Source organism: Vipera ursinii, assembly GCF_947247035.1.
Source record: "Vipera ursinii genome assembly, chromosome: 1".
NCBI lineage: Eukaryota > Metazoa > Chordata > Lepidosauria > Squamata > Viperidae > Vipera > Vipera ursinii.
This window is the reverse complement of record NC_139512.1, coordinates 267922465-267936216: the sequence shown is the minus strand read 5'-3', so window position 1 is coordinate 267936216 and position 13752 is coordinate 267922465. Positions and strand designations below refer to the sequence as shown.

Sequence of the window (13752 nt, the reverse complement as noted above, 5' to 3'; positions counted from 1 at the left end):
GGTGGAACAATCACCATTAGAAGATTTTGACTGCAGATTCACAGAGAATGTAAGCTTTTAATTCTCAGTACATTTTTCCAGCAAAATAGGTTTGCAGCATTAGCTGCATTAAAGACACAACTACTCAAGACAATAATGAATTTGACTACCTATAAACTGACGTCATATGCAGTTCATACATCCAGTAATAATAAAAAAGCTGACAAACTGTACTCAGCGAGTACTCCTCAATGACACTACATCCACATAGAGAGAAGCAGTGGAGTACCACAACACACCGTCTTAGGCCCAGTACTTGTTAATATCTTCATCAATGACTTAGATGAGGGAACAGAAGGGGAACCCATCAAATTTGCAGATAACACCAAGCTGGCAGGAATAGCCAACACCCCAGAAGACAAGCTCAGGATTCAAAAAGATCTTGACAAACTTGAACAATGGGCCCTGTCCAACAGAATGGGTTTTAATGTGGAGAAAAGCAAAGTTTTACATTTAGGCAGGAAAAATCAAAGTTTTAAGTACAGATTGGGCAAGACCTGGCTTAAAAACAGAAACTGTGAGAGGGACCTTAAGAGTCCTAGTGGACAATCACTTGACTATGAGCCAGCAATGTGCAACAGCAGCCAAAAAAGCTAATACAATCCTGGTTTGTATAAACAGGCATAGAATCAAGATCACACAAAGTATTAGTACTGCTTTATAAAACCCTAGTAAGACCACACCTGGAATACTGCAACCAATTTTCATCACCATACTACAAAAAAGATGTTGAGACCTTGGAAAAAGTTCAGAGAAGAGCAACTAAAATAATAAAAAGCCTGGAGCCTAAAATATATTAAAGAATGGCTGCAGGACTTGGGTTTGACTAGTCTAAAGAAAAGAAGAAACAGGGGCAACATGATAGCAGTATTCCAGTATTTGAGGGGCTGCCACAAAGAAGAGGGCGTCAAACTATTTTCTAAAGCACCAGAGGGCAAGATAAGAAACAATGTTTGGAAACTGTTCAAGGAGCGAATCAACCTGGGATTAAGGAGAAAGTGAGGAAAATTAACCAGTGGAACAGCTTGCCTTCAGAAATTGTGGGCGCTTGATCACTGGAGATTTTTAAGAAGAGACTAGACAGTCACTTGTCTGAAATGGTATAGGTCAGGGGTAGGCAACCTTGGCTCTTTTAGGACTTGACTTCAACTCCCAGAATTCATGAGCCAGCGTGGCTGGCTCAGGAATTGTGGGAGTTGAAGTCCACAAGTCATAAAAGAGCCAAGGTTGCCTACCCCTGGTATAGATTCTCCTGCTTGAGCAGGGGGCTGGACTAGAAGACCTCCAAGGTCCCTTCTAAATTCTATTCTATTCACTAAATGTAAAATAGTTTTGTTGAAACAGTTTGTTTCAGTATTTCTTTACTGATTTACTTTTTCACTTGCAAAGAAATCACAAGTGTTCCTCCCTAAACAAGATTATTGAACATAATTGCTGACTGATGTTGTTTTTTTAGGCAAAAATTTTGCATACTGAAGTAAACATTGTGTCTAACTTCACTGTCTTATATTATTTGTATAAACGCTTCTCTGCATAAAACCAGCAAAATATGTATAATTGTACATGCATGTGCACGCGTATGGTAATGCACTTTCATTGTGGTATCTAAATGGCAAATTTCTCCTTTCTAGGATGTCCTGGAGGAGAGAATTTCACTGGAGGTTCAACTGGAACAGCTTCGGCCCTTCTCTCACTTATAAACCAGTTGCCATTAACTGTGAAATAATTAACTCTGAAACAGAAAATTGGGTAAAAGGCCTAATTAAAATCCCATATGTTTCACTCAGTGCACTCTTAACATTTTTGTTGTGATTGATATGTCCTCTGTCCACAGCTGTATTTAAGTAACTTTTTATAATTTTAATACAAAGAATGAAATAAGTGTTTCCTTGAATGTTCAATATATTGGCACTGCCAATCTTCCCATTTTCTTGGGAGGACACAATTTTTAAGTTGAAACCAGATTTATACAACTTTAAGTGGCCTACATCCCAAACTGGAACTGAATACTGAATGAATTTTCTATATTTCACGTCAAAACATCATAAATAAAAGCATCCCAAAAGCTACCTTTATCACAGAAGCACATATATTTAATCATACCTTTTACACATCTGTCTTACTGTGTAAATGGAAAACTAGCCAGCTGTGGTCATCACGGATCCCCAAATCGGAGTTTGCAGTCTTGCAAATCATTAGTAATTTCAGAAGCCTGTTCTTTTTGAGTAACCCAATATCTTCCAAGTCCAGCCTATGTTCTTTTATACTTTGCCATACCAAATTCTGTTGTCCTTGCCTGTTGATAAACTTGTGTGTGTGACCACAGCTTGACTATTGTTAAAATGTTTGCATTCATGATGCCATTTTGCAGTCCGCCCACAACTGTTTCTCTTCTGTGAAAGGATCGGGTGTTGATCTCAGTCATGCACTTTTCCTGAACACCACATATAGCTGCATGCTTTGCACATTATCCTTTACAAACTGACACATCCACCAAACATTACTGTAACACCCTTTGTGGTCAAGAAATGTGTCAGTACCTCAACTCTTTCCCAGTCTTCCCCCTCTACTCCTCACCCCCCCCATCCCCCCACCCCAAGTTGTGTTTCTTAAAAAGTTGGGTTCTTATTTCTGTTCATGTCTCCAGGCATTCTTCTGCTTGTAGACAGGCTTCGTTATTAACACAAAATTTCCTGAGTGTATCCTGCTATTCAGGTTGATGTACTGTATTAGGATTTGTTGTATATTGTATAATACACACCCTTTTGATCTCATATGTAAATTTGCATTAATGCTGACTAACAGCAGATATTCTATTTAATGGCTTATTCTGGCTGTGGGATCATAGATGTTAAAATGCATGGAAGTATCTCAGCAGAATCAGAACTAGCAACTGTGTGATTTTTACAACAATAAAACAGCACAATATTTTAATTGGAGTTAATCCTTTTAATTTGGCTCAATAAGAAAAGACAATTGACTTTTGTACATTTTTTTTAACTGAATGTGGAGTCAGTTATTTTAAGGCTAGAACTGGGTGAGTTCATACATTATGGTAGGATAATATAAAAAAGACATGTTTAGCATTCTGTGGGAGCCAGACTATGTCTGATTGCAGAATTTCTACTAGTCTAAGATGACTACATGCTACTGATAGTCATATATTCACTAATAAAAAATGGAAACAAACTTTTTAGTAGAAAATATCAAACATTTAGGAAGAAGCAAAAAAAGTCATAAAAAGCACATGCAAAACAATATGTTCAAAATAAAATATAATGCATCATGCAGTTACATTAATGGTTCACTAATCTCTTTCTACATGTTGTATAGCGTAAACAGGATATCAAGTCATAGCAAATGTAATTTTATTATTTTACTAAACATATGAAAGGTCTAGAAAGGTAGTTACATCCCTTATATTCGGTCATTGAAACAAAACCACTTTATTTTCACAAATTTATTCTGAAGCTCGTGAGCACTTGGATATAGTGTGCGCCTGCCTTATGCTCAATCCTGACATTCCCATATTCAAATCCAAAGATTCCAGATCTTATACAATATTTAGTTCGTAGATTTCCTCCAGCACTAATCAGCAGAAGTGTGGCAGATGCCTATCCAGTACTTGTGCAAGATACGGATGAGAGCATAGTGATAGTGTTTGAAACAATTTCTACTGCAAAATTGAAATTTTCATATATAATTTTTTGACTGGATAAGTAAAGTCCAAAATCAGCCAAGACGTATCTTATTGGTGATAAGGAAGTATTCCTTAAAAAAGCTCTTGATGTCTATTTTGATAACCACGTTCATAACCTATGACTCAACCACAACCTTCTGTCATAAATCATTGTATATACTTATTTTATACTAAATTTGCTTATAATTAAAAAGTTATTGCAGTTAATGGTCACGTCCACCATGTCCCTAGATCATGAGCAACATACATGGAAAGTATGCAGGCAGTCCTCATTTAGCAAACAGCAACCATTTGCAGTTATTACAGGGTTGAAAACTTAGTGACCAATTGTCACATTTACAACCCTTGTAGGTATATAAAACAAAGGAAAACTGAAATAAGATCATAAACACAGACATGGGTTTCACTTAGCAACTGCTTCACTTAGTGACAGTTGTCAGTCCCAACTTCAGTCACTACATTGCCTTATTCAGTTTACATCCTCACTGATACTACAGTGAATTGCTTTTTGTAACGCAGAAAACCATACAAACTTGTCTTCATCTGTAGAACAAGTCCACTGATGCCTGGGCCCTTGTAAAAGAAAAGCATTCTTGATATCTGTGAAAATAAGCAAACAAAAATTGTCATTAATTTAGATTCCTTAAGAATGTTTCTTAAGTCAGCATGTGCAGCAGTTAAAAATTGGAATGGACATAAGTTGCAAAAAATTCTCATGATAACATAAGCATTACTTGTTCAGTGTTCGCAAAGTGGCTATTGTGAAATGAATTAAAAATTGGCTTTCTAGCTAAACCTAGATTTGTCATAAGAAGACATTACAGGCATCCCTGCATGGAATGCCTGAAAATTCCAACCTGTATGAATGTATTAAGAGATTTATATGGCTGCCTACCTTATCTGTCATAACGCTTGAGCAGCTTACAACAAAACATAGATAAACTAGCCGCCAGAGATACAAAATTTATCCCAAAACAATACTCCCCAATACATAAATGATTGCAATCTGTGAGCTCCAGCTTTTCCCTATGCTGAGCCTTTCAAGGCCTTTTGGAAGACTAAAAGGCTCTGCTGAGGAGACCAACTTTCCAGGTCTTACTAGATCAGGGGTAGGCAACCTTGGCTCTTTTATGACTCGTGGACTTCAACTCCCAGAATTCCTGAGCTAGCCATGCTGGCTCAGGAATTCTGGGAGTTGAAGTCCATGAGTCATAAAAGAGCCAAGGTTGCCTACCCCAGATAACACTTTTTTTAATCCCATTTATATCCCGCCCTTCTCCGAAGAAGAATCTAAATCTAAAGCACAAATCAATGTGCTTAGCAATAGCCTTCATTCTATGTATATGCCTGCTTATTAGGGCTTTCCCCCCCCCCCTCAAGCGGGAAGGGAACTGGAGCACTGACTATATCTGACCTGTTGGCACAGGGTCAGATCCACAGATATCTTCAGAGGCAAAGTTCTGCATGTGACCTGGCCCATGCCATGTATTGAACCATACGTAGTTTCAGCCTTCCTGTCAGGTTCATTGGGAGAATGTCAGAGGTAGGTAAAAGACTTGTCTTATCTGTCTCTTTCCAAGATGCATAGGAAATTTGTCCAAACTGACCTATCACCGGTAATAATTAAATGTAAGACTAAAGTGACATCCTATTTTTCTTCCCATTCTCCCACACCTCCAATAAGAAATATTTAAATTATAGTGCTCCCAAACATTTCTCATTTTAGGAACGTTTTTTAAAAGTGTGTTATATTTTCCCTGAGATGCACTACTCCAAAATTAATAACTGAAAGGTGAGGATTTTTAGTGGGCATGTGCGCACACGTATGCATGCCCATACATCAGTTGTACTGTAACTGAACTAGTCCCCTCAGTATTCTTGGCAAGATTTTTGGTTTGCCTTTTGCTTCTTCCTAAGGTGGAGGTGGTGTGTTTGGCACAATGTCACCCAGCTAATTTTGTGCCTAAGGCAGGATTCAAACTCAGTCTCCCAGTTTATTGGCCAATACCTTAACCGCTACACCAAACTGGCCTGTCTAGAGGTGAGATCACTGGTGGGTGGACTTAATCATCTAAAGGAAATGACTTAGGAAACTAAAACACAGAAATTTACTTCCTTTATGATCTACTGGCTGGAGTCAGATGCTGTTTATCTGGCTTTAAAGGGAAATCCAATTTGAACCGGTTGAAGGATAGTAAGGGTGCATACGAATGATCAAGGAAAGTACCAATAGCTTTCTCAGCTTCCCAATAAAGGCAGTTCTGGATTTGTCCTGACATATCCTGACTGCAGAAGTAGCTACTCTAATCTATAAATACTGGCTAAACAGGAAACACATATGCCAAAGTGAGGGGGCTTTCCATCCAATGTTTTGCTTTGGGTTGTGTGTGTGTGTGTGTGTGTGTGACAGAGAGAGAGAGAGAGAGAGAGAGAGAGAGAGAGAGAGAGAGAGAGAGAGAGAGAGAGAGAGAGAGAGAGAGCTGTTAATGATTGGAGTCAATGATCTATTTGTCTTAGAGCAACAAAAAGCCCCAAAATGCCACCTTCATATTTGGTAGTCCCTGATATACAACCATTCATTTAGTGACTATTCAAAGTTACAGACACTATAAAAAGAGAGAGTTACAACTAGTCTTCACACTTAGGATCATTGCAGCATCCCCACGATGAAATGATCAGAATTCAGTTACTTGGTAATTGGCCTGGATTTAGGAAGGTTGCACAATCATGTTGCCATTTGCTGCCTTCCCAGCCACCTTCTGACAAGCAAACTAAAGGGGGCAACTCCAGATTCACTTAATGACTGTGTGATTCACTTAACAACTGCAGCGATTTGCTTCAGCATGGCAGAAAAAGGTGGTAAAACTGGGTGCAGCTTACAAAACAATCCCCTTCCTTGCTTCTGTATAGGACCACAACATTAAGGCCTTAGATCCTCTTGCCAACTGAATACCCTTCAACCTACTCCCTATCTTTAGAAATGACAACTTCCCCTCCAAAGTGGTAAGGATTGTTACAAGAAGCTTTAAGATTTTATAAATCTCAGTCCAATAAAACCCTTCTAAAAAATTTTCCAGTCATCGTCCAAGATATTTGAATTCTAAATGGATTACATAAATTCCATAAGATTTTTGAGTCAAACCGTCAGGTTGGGGCTAGGCCAACTCGCTGTGGCCAATTCGCTGCAGGACAACTTGCCAATTGTTAAATTTTAAATGTTCAGCTTAAGTCTGACTTAGTTTGATATCTTTAGTAAGGATGACTGTGTGGTTATTGACTTCTAGGTGTTTGGCTTAATTCTGGCTCTACTTCTAAAATGTAGTCGGGATGGATCCATCTTTAGATACAGTCATGGCCGAAATCGTTGGCACCCCAGAAATTTTTCCAGAAAATCAAGTATTTCTCACAGAAAAGTATTGCAGGAACACATGTTTTGCTATACACAGGTTTATTCCCTTTGTGTGTATTGGAACACAACAAAAAAGGGAGGGAAAAAAGCAAACTGGACATAATGTCAAACAAAACTCCAAAAATGGGCCGGACAAAATTATTGGCACCCTTAACTTAATATTTGGTTGCACACCCTTTGGAAAAAATAACTGAAATCAGTCGCTTCCTATAACCATCAATAAGCTTCTTACACCTCTCACCAAGAATTTTGGACCACTCTTCCTTTGCAAACTGCTCTAGGTCTCTCTTATTGGAAGGGCACCTTTTTCCAACAGCAATTTTAAGATCTCTCCACAGTTGTTCAATGGGATTCAGATCTGGACTCATTGCTGGCCACTTCAGAACTCTCCAGCGCTTTCTTGCCATCCATTTCTGGGTACTTTTTGACGTATGTTTGGGGTCATTGTCCTGCTGGAAGACCCAAGATCTCAGACGCAAACCCAGCTTTCTGACACTGGGCTCTACAGTGCGACCCAAAATCCTTTGGTAATCCTCAGATTTCATGATGCCTTGCACACATTCAAGGCACCCAGTGCCAGAGGCAGCAAAACAACCCCAAAACATCATTGAACCTCCACCATATTTCACTGTAGGTACTGTGTTCTTTTCTTTGTAGGCCTCATTTCATTTTCGGTAAACAGTAGAATGATGTGCTTTACCAAAAAGCTCTATCTTGGTCTCATCTGTCCACAAGACGTTTTCCCAGAAGGATTTTGGCTTACTCAAGTACATTTTGGCAAACTGTAATCTTGCTTTTTATGTCTCTGTGTCAGCAGTGGGGTCCTCCTAGGTCTCCTGCCATAGCGTTTCATTTCATTTAAATGTCGACGGATAGTTTGCGCTGATACTGATGCTCCCTGAGCCTGCAGGACAGCTTGCATTCCTTTGGAACTTGTTTGGGGCTGCTTATCCACCATCTGGACTATCCTGCGTTGCAACCTTTCATCAATTTTTCTCTTCTGTCCACGACCAGGGAGATTCGCTACAGTGCCATGCATTGCAAACTTCTTGATAATGTTGTGCACTGTGGACAAAGGCAAATCTAGATCTCTGGAGATGGACTTGTAACCTTGAGATTGTTGATATTTGTCCACATTTTTGGTTCTCAAGTCCTCAGACAGTTCTCTTCTCCTCTTTCTGTTGTCCATGCTTAGCGTGGCACACACAGACACACAATGCAAAGACTAAGTGAACTTCTCTCCTTTTTATCTGCTTTCAGGTGTGATTTTTATATTGCCCACACCTGTTACTTGCCCCAGGTAAGTTTAAAGGAGCATCACATGCTTGAAACAATCTTGTTTACCCACAATTTTGAAAGGGTGCCAATAATTTTGTCCGGCCCATTTTTGGAGTTTTGTTTGACATTATGTCCAATATGCTTTTTTTCCTCCCTTTTTTGTTGTGTTCCAATAAACACAAAGGGAATAAACCTGTGTATAGCAAAACATGTGTTCCTGCAATACTTTTCTGTGAGAAATACTTGATTTTCTGGAAAAATTTCTGGGGTGCCAACAATTTTGGCCATGACTGTATATTTGATACAAATATTTTTGCTTTCACTGGAATATGTTTGGCCAAATTACTTTGCCCACAGTGTGCAAATTTATAAAAGGCTCAGGCTTTTATCCTTGAGCCAAAAAAAATTTTCTTTCTTTTTTCTTTCTTTTTTTCTTTCTTTCTCTTCCTTTCTGTTTCTCTCTTTCTTTTTCTCTTCCTCCCTTTCTTTCTCTTTTTTCTTCCTTTCTCTTTCTCTCTTTCCCTTTTTCTTTCTTTCTTCAATTTCTATAGCCACCCATCTCAGTCAATGACTTATATATCCTAAGAGAACCAGAATGAGGGTAATGAATGCATTCATTACATTACTGAGCAGTTGCTTTTGACTACCATCAGTTTGATTTGTATTATTCCGTTCTTTCTTTGTGTCTGAGTACACATACTAGTTTGTATTCTAAATAGACTTCCAGAATTTCAAATAAAACCTTGAGGGATTTGGATATGATTTAGCATCCATTCCAGTGTTATACGCTCATTTTGATAAATCTGCCACCCCAGCAGCAAATACTGAGACTTAAGGCAGATTCAAAGTGAAAATGTGTGGATATTTTCTCTCTCCTGCAGTACAGTATGTACTAAGGGAGACATTTCTTGAGTTTTGCCCCCTTTTACCTTTCTTGCCACTGTTGTTAAGTGAACCACTGCAGTTGTTAAATTATGAACACAGTTGTTAAGTGAGCCTGGCTTCCCCATTGACTTTCCTCGTCAGAAGGTCACAAAAGGTGACCCTGGGACACTGCTACCATCATAAATATGAGTCAGTTGCCAAGTTGATCTGAATTTTGATCACCTGAACATCATGGGAATGCTGCAATGGTCATAAGTGTGCAATACAATCATAAATCATTTTTTTCAGTAACTTTGGTCACTAAACAAACAGTTATAAGTAGAGGACTACCTGTAAACTGGCGAGGGAATATTCTATTATATAGGTAGTCCTCGACTTAAGAGTCACAATTGGACCAGAATTTCTGTAGCTAAGCAAGGTGGTGATGAAGTCAGCCGTGCCAGATTTTACAACCTTTTTGGCTACTGTTGTTAAACAAATAACTGCAGCTGTTAAGTGAATCACATGGTTGTCAAGCAAATCTGGCTTCTTCCATTGGCTTTGCTTGCTGGAAGGTGGCTGAGAAGGTTCAAATTTACATCACTCCAGGATGATGCAACAGTTGTAAATACATGGCAGTTGCCAAGCACCCAAATTTTGATCACGTAACTATGCAGATGCTACAACAGTCATAGGTGCAAGAACTGGTTGTAGGTCATTTTTCTTCATTGCCTTTGTAACTGAACTTTTGAAATGGTTGCTAAGCAAATGGTTGTAAATTGAGGACTATTGGAGAAGGTAAAACAGGACATCTGAAGTGAAGCAGAAAATCCAGCCCCATTTTTTCCCCAAAAGCTTTTCACAAGGATAGTTACAGAATACTTCTGCTCTTTTATACTGCGTCCTCATGAACAGAACAGAACATTACTATTTTTATCCACTCAAAATACTGTCTTCCCTTTCCTAAAGGGCACAGCTTTTGTAATCCCTGGATCCTGCCTTTCAAGGAAGTGGGAATTAAGCATCTCCTGCTACTTCCATTGTTCGCTGACCAAAGAAACACCACCCTAAGTCTTAATCAGCAGTAACTGCAGGGGGGGGAGGATGTGATTAAACTCAAGTCAAGATGGTCATGATGAAAGCATCACCAAAGTCCCATCCGTTTTGTATCTGCATCAACATCAGACATGCAGACAAGGGTGTGGAGCTTCAAGCATGCTGCCACAAATTGCCCTCTTGACCTCTGTTACCACCAGCACCTTCAACTGAGGCTCATATTCCCCATTTCTTTCTTATGGGAGCAAATGCACTTCAGAAATTGCACCCCCATTGGGCAAGTGGGCTGGAGATCATTAAAACAGAGCTTCTCCTGCTACATTTAAATAAAAAAATTCTTCAAAATTGAGTCAAGGGTCTTTGTTTCCTAAATGCTCAAGTCAGAACAAGCCTACTTTCAAAAGCAATGTTGTATGTAATAAAGAAGAGTGAGCCAGTTTGGTACAGTGGTTAAGGCATCAGACTTGAAACTAAAAGACTGGGAATTTTAATACCTCCTTAGGCAGGAAGCCAGCTGTGCAACCCTGAGCCAGCCCCTCTTTCTCAGCCCTAAAAAGAAGACAAGGGCAAAGCGCATCTGAAACTCTTGTCAAGAAAATTGCAGGAAGTTGCCAGATACACAGGTATCACATAGGTTTGATTCTGTGAATGTCTCTGAGATTTTGTAACCATATTATTGCTTTCATTAAAAAATATATTTTTAAAAAAAAAATTCTATGAATGCATTCAACATTTTTTTTTACTATTTTAGAGTAATGAAAAGCATACATTTAGAATCTGGAATATCTTCAATCTGGAGCTGATGGAGCATTATTGTTGCCAAAAACTGGTAAGTGACCTTGGGGATTCGTTCAAAGGGCTTGTAGGACATGCTGTGTTGTGAAATAACAAGGACATCATTGAACAGGAAAAGTCTAAGATCATGGGTATGCTCATACAACCTGGAAAATGGAAGGATTCATTTCATTATCCATGTTAATATAATTTATAAATCATTTAACAGCCACAGGACAACATTCAAATGCAGTAAACATTTTTTTTAAAACGCATTATAGTGAATGTTTATAAAAGTGTACTAAAAGAAAAAAGTCTATATACCTTAAAAAGTGTAAGATATCACAAAACACAAAATTTTTGGATCACTACAATAAAATACAAAAGTTAACAAGTTTCATCCAATTCAATACACATGAAATATTTCCCTAACTGCTCAAACTCAAAGCTCAGCAAGGACCTCATTAAAAAGGCTGATTTGCTGTACATTTCTGGAATGTTAGTGGCACACGTATTGTTTTGCCCAATGATATAATTATATCATTGTTAACTGTGGCCCTATATTTAATTTCTTTTTAATCTTTTTATTTATACATTTGTAAACCATTTCAGTCAAGATTACTCTAAGCGCTACACACAAGCAACAGCTGCAGCTAATGCACTGGTAACGGTAACATACTGTACAATAAGAAAAATGCAATAAAAAAGTAGATGTAAAATTAGGGTAAATATTTCTAGCAACAGGAGGATCTTAAGTCCCAAGGATTTTCAAATCTGCCAAATTCCTATGAGCCTCCAAAAGGACAGGGGAAGGGAAACTCCCCTTGCATCGGGGACCAAGCTGCTCCAGAATAGGGGAGTCCCTGTAGAGAATACTCACTTTTTTAAAAAAATCCCATTTATATCCCGCCCTTCTCCGAAGACTCAGGGCGGCTTACAATCTAAGAAGCACAAATCAATGTGCTTAGCAATAGCCTTCATTCTATGTATATGCCTGCTTATTAGGGCTTTCGCCCCCCTGCGGCATTTTTACAAAGTCAGCTTATTGCCCCCAACAATCTGGGTCCTCATATTACCTACCTCGGAAGGATGGAAGGCTGAGTCAACCTTGAGCCTGGTGGGACTCGAACCTGCACTAATTGCAGGCAGCTGGTGTTACTTAAGGAGGCATTAGCCCACTGCTCCACCAAGGCTCTTCAGACCTCTTGAGGATGGGAACCTTCAGCTATTGGTGTAGGGACTCTTTGTGCTCTTGAATTGGGTGGGCAGAATCTCCATGGATAAGCAGCCTCAAAACTACCCAGAGTTATACTGTAGGGTTTTATAACTGTGTTTATATACTTGTGTTTATGTTTATATTTGTATTTTTCTATTTATTTTTTTTAAAGATTCATTGCACTCTAAAAAGGAAAGTATGCAACACGACACATTATTTACACAATAAATAATTCAATACATTTAGCATTTATTATTTAGAAAGAAGAAAGCCTTTAAAAACAAACGGAGGAACATTTCTATAATGCTAGCCCTCATTTTGTTTATATTAACCTTAATATTTTTACTGATACATTTACCTGAATGGCAAATTCGTTCTCTGAGAACAGTTTAGCTGGGTCACATCTTGCACCATAATTAGATATCTACTGGCTTTCAATAACTGCTGTGAATTAGAACATTAAAAATTATTGTTACCAAATTGATTCATTATTTGTTAGCTATTTTGCATTTAATTGCAATACTTATAACTCACAGACTTCTAAAATGTTTCAACATCGTAAGTACTTTTTGACATATTGATCAACATTCTTTGCCTACTCTATTTCTTGTTTCAATCTGTATGGTCATCCAGTTCAACATAAAGATTTTAGGTGTCAAACAGCAATTTAAAAACATATCGACAAAACTCCAATAAATACATAAATGGCTGCTTCTGATTCACCAATGGATGGTTACAGTGAGGGATCCAACATCTGATCCATGGGCAATAAATCAGTACATCAATCCAACCATCCATGGGCTGTCTCATACAGTATATTCCAATTTCCAAGTCCAGTGGTACTGGCTTCTGGAGATAATTAGGGTCTGAAATAGGGAGAAAGAAACTCAAACTAACAACAGCCAAACCGTGACAATAGATATTTACTTGTGTTTATAAACATCAGGGTAGTTAACATTGAACCTAATGGTTCTTGCTAGGATCACAATCTCCCAGATTAAGTTAATCCTTGAGTTGGGAAAAGAACCTCTGTGTTGACAATTCCTGCTAAATCAGCATGTAGAGACTGTAGCCTGGGGGACCTATTCCTCAGTTTTGGCTGGCACAACAGTTGTAGTTTACCTACCACAATGAATTGGTAACAGTCACTTAAAGCCGATCCACCTTGCAGCTGGGCTATCACAATGAGCTCAGCATGGAGCTGCCTTTGAAGATGAGTCAAATACTATAGAAACCTTATTCCTAGTCAAGGACACTAATTACTATAGAATAACACAGCTCTTTGCTTGAGTGGGATTTTAGCCTAGTTAAATCTAATAAGTCAGCCACTGTGTTTTACTTCTATAATTTTTATTTTCATTGTTTTATTGTACACCCTGTCTTGTATTTGACACATTCCCATTTCGCGCTTTTAAT

General features: G+C 38.5%; 2 protein-coding genes across 5 annotated transcripts in view; one reads left to right on the top strand and one right to left on the bottom strand.

Moving 5' to 3' along the window:
• The window catches only part of REPS1 (RALBP1 associated Eps domain containing 1), a 50776-nt gene extending 48879 nt beyond the window's left edge, over positions 1-1897 (top strand). For all 4 annotated transcript variants that reach the window (XM_083368275.1, XM_083368273.1, XM_083368274.1 and 1 more), the window contains one exon: positions 1671-1897. In XM_083368275.1, the coding sequence (XP_083224401.1) occupies positions 1671-1739 (69 nt within the window). In that variant the 3' untranslated portion in view covers positions 1740-1897. The remainder of the gene's footprint in view (positions 1-1670) is intronic.
• A 2260-nt stretch (positions 1898-4157) lies between these two features.
• The window catches only part of ECT2L (epithelial cell transforming 2 like), a gene marked incomplete at its 5' end in the record, with an annotated part of 44450 nt that continues 34855 nt past the window's right edge, over positions 4158-13752 (bottom strand). Inside the window, 3 exons of the mRNA XM_083350190.1 lie at positions 4158-4339; positions 11115-11287; positions 12695-12780. Coding sequence (XP_083206316.1) covers positions 4209-4339; positions 11115-11287; positions 12695-12780 — 390 coding nt within the window. The 3' untranslated portion in view covers positions 4158-4208. The remainder of the gene's footprint in view (positions 4340-11114; positions 11288-12694; positions 12781-13752) is intronic.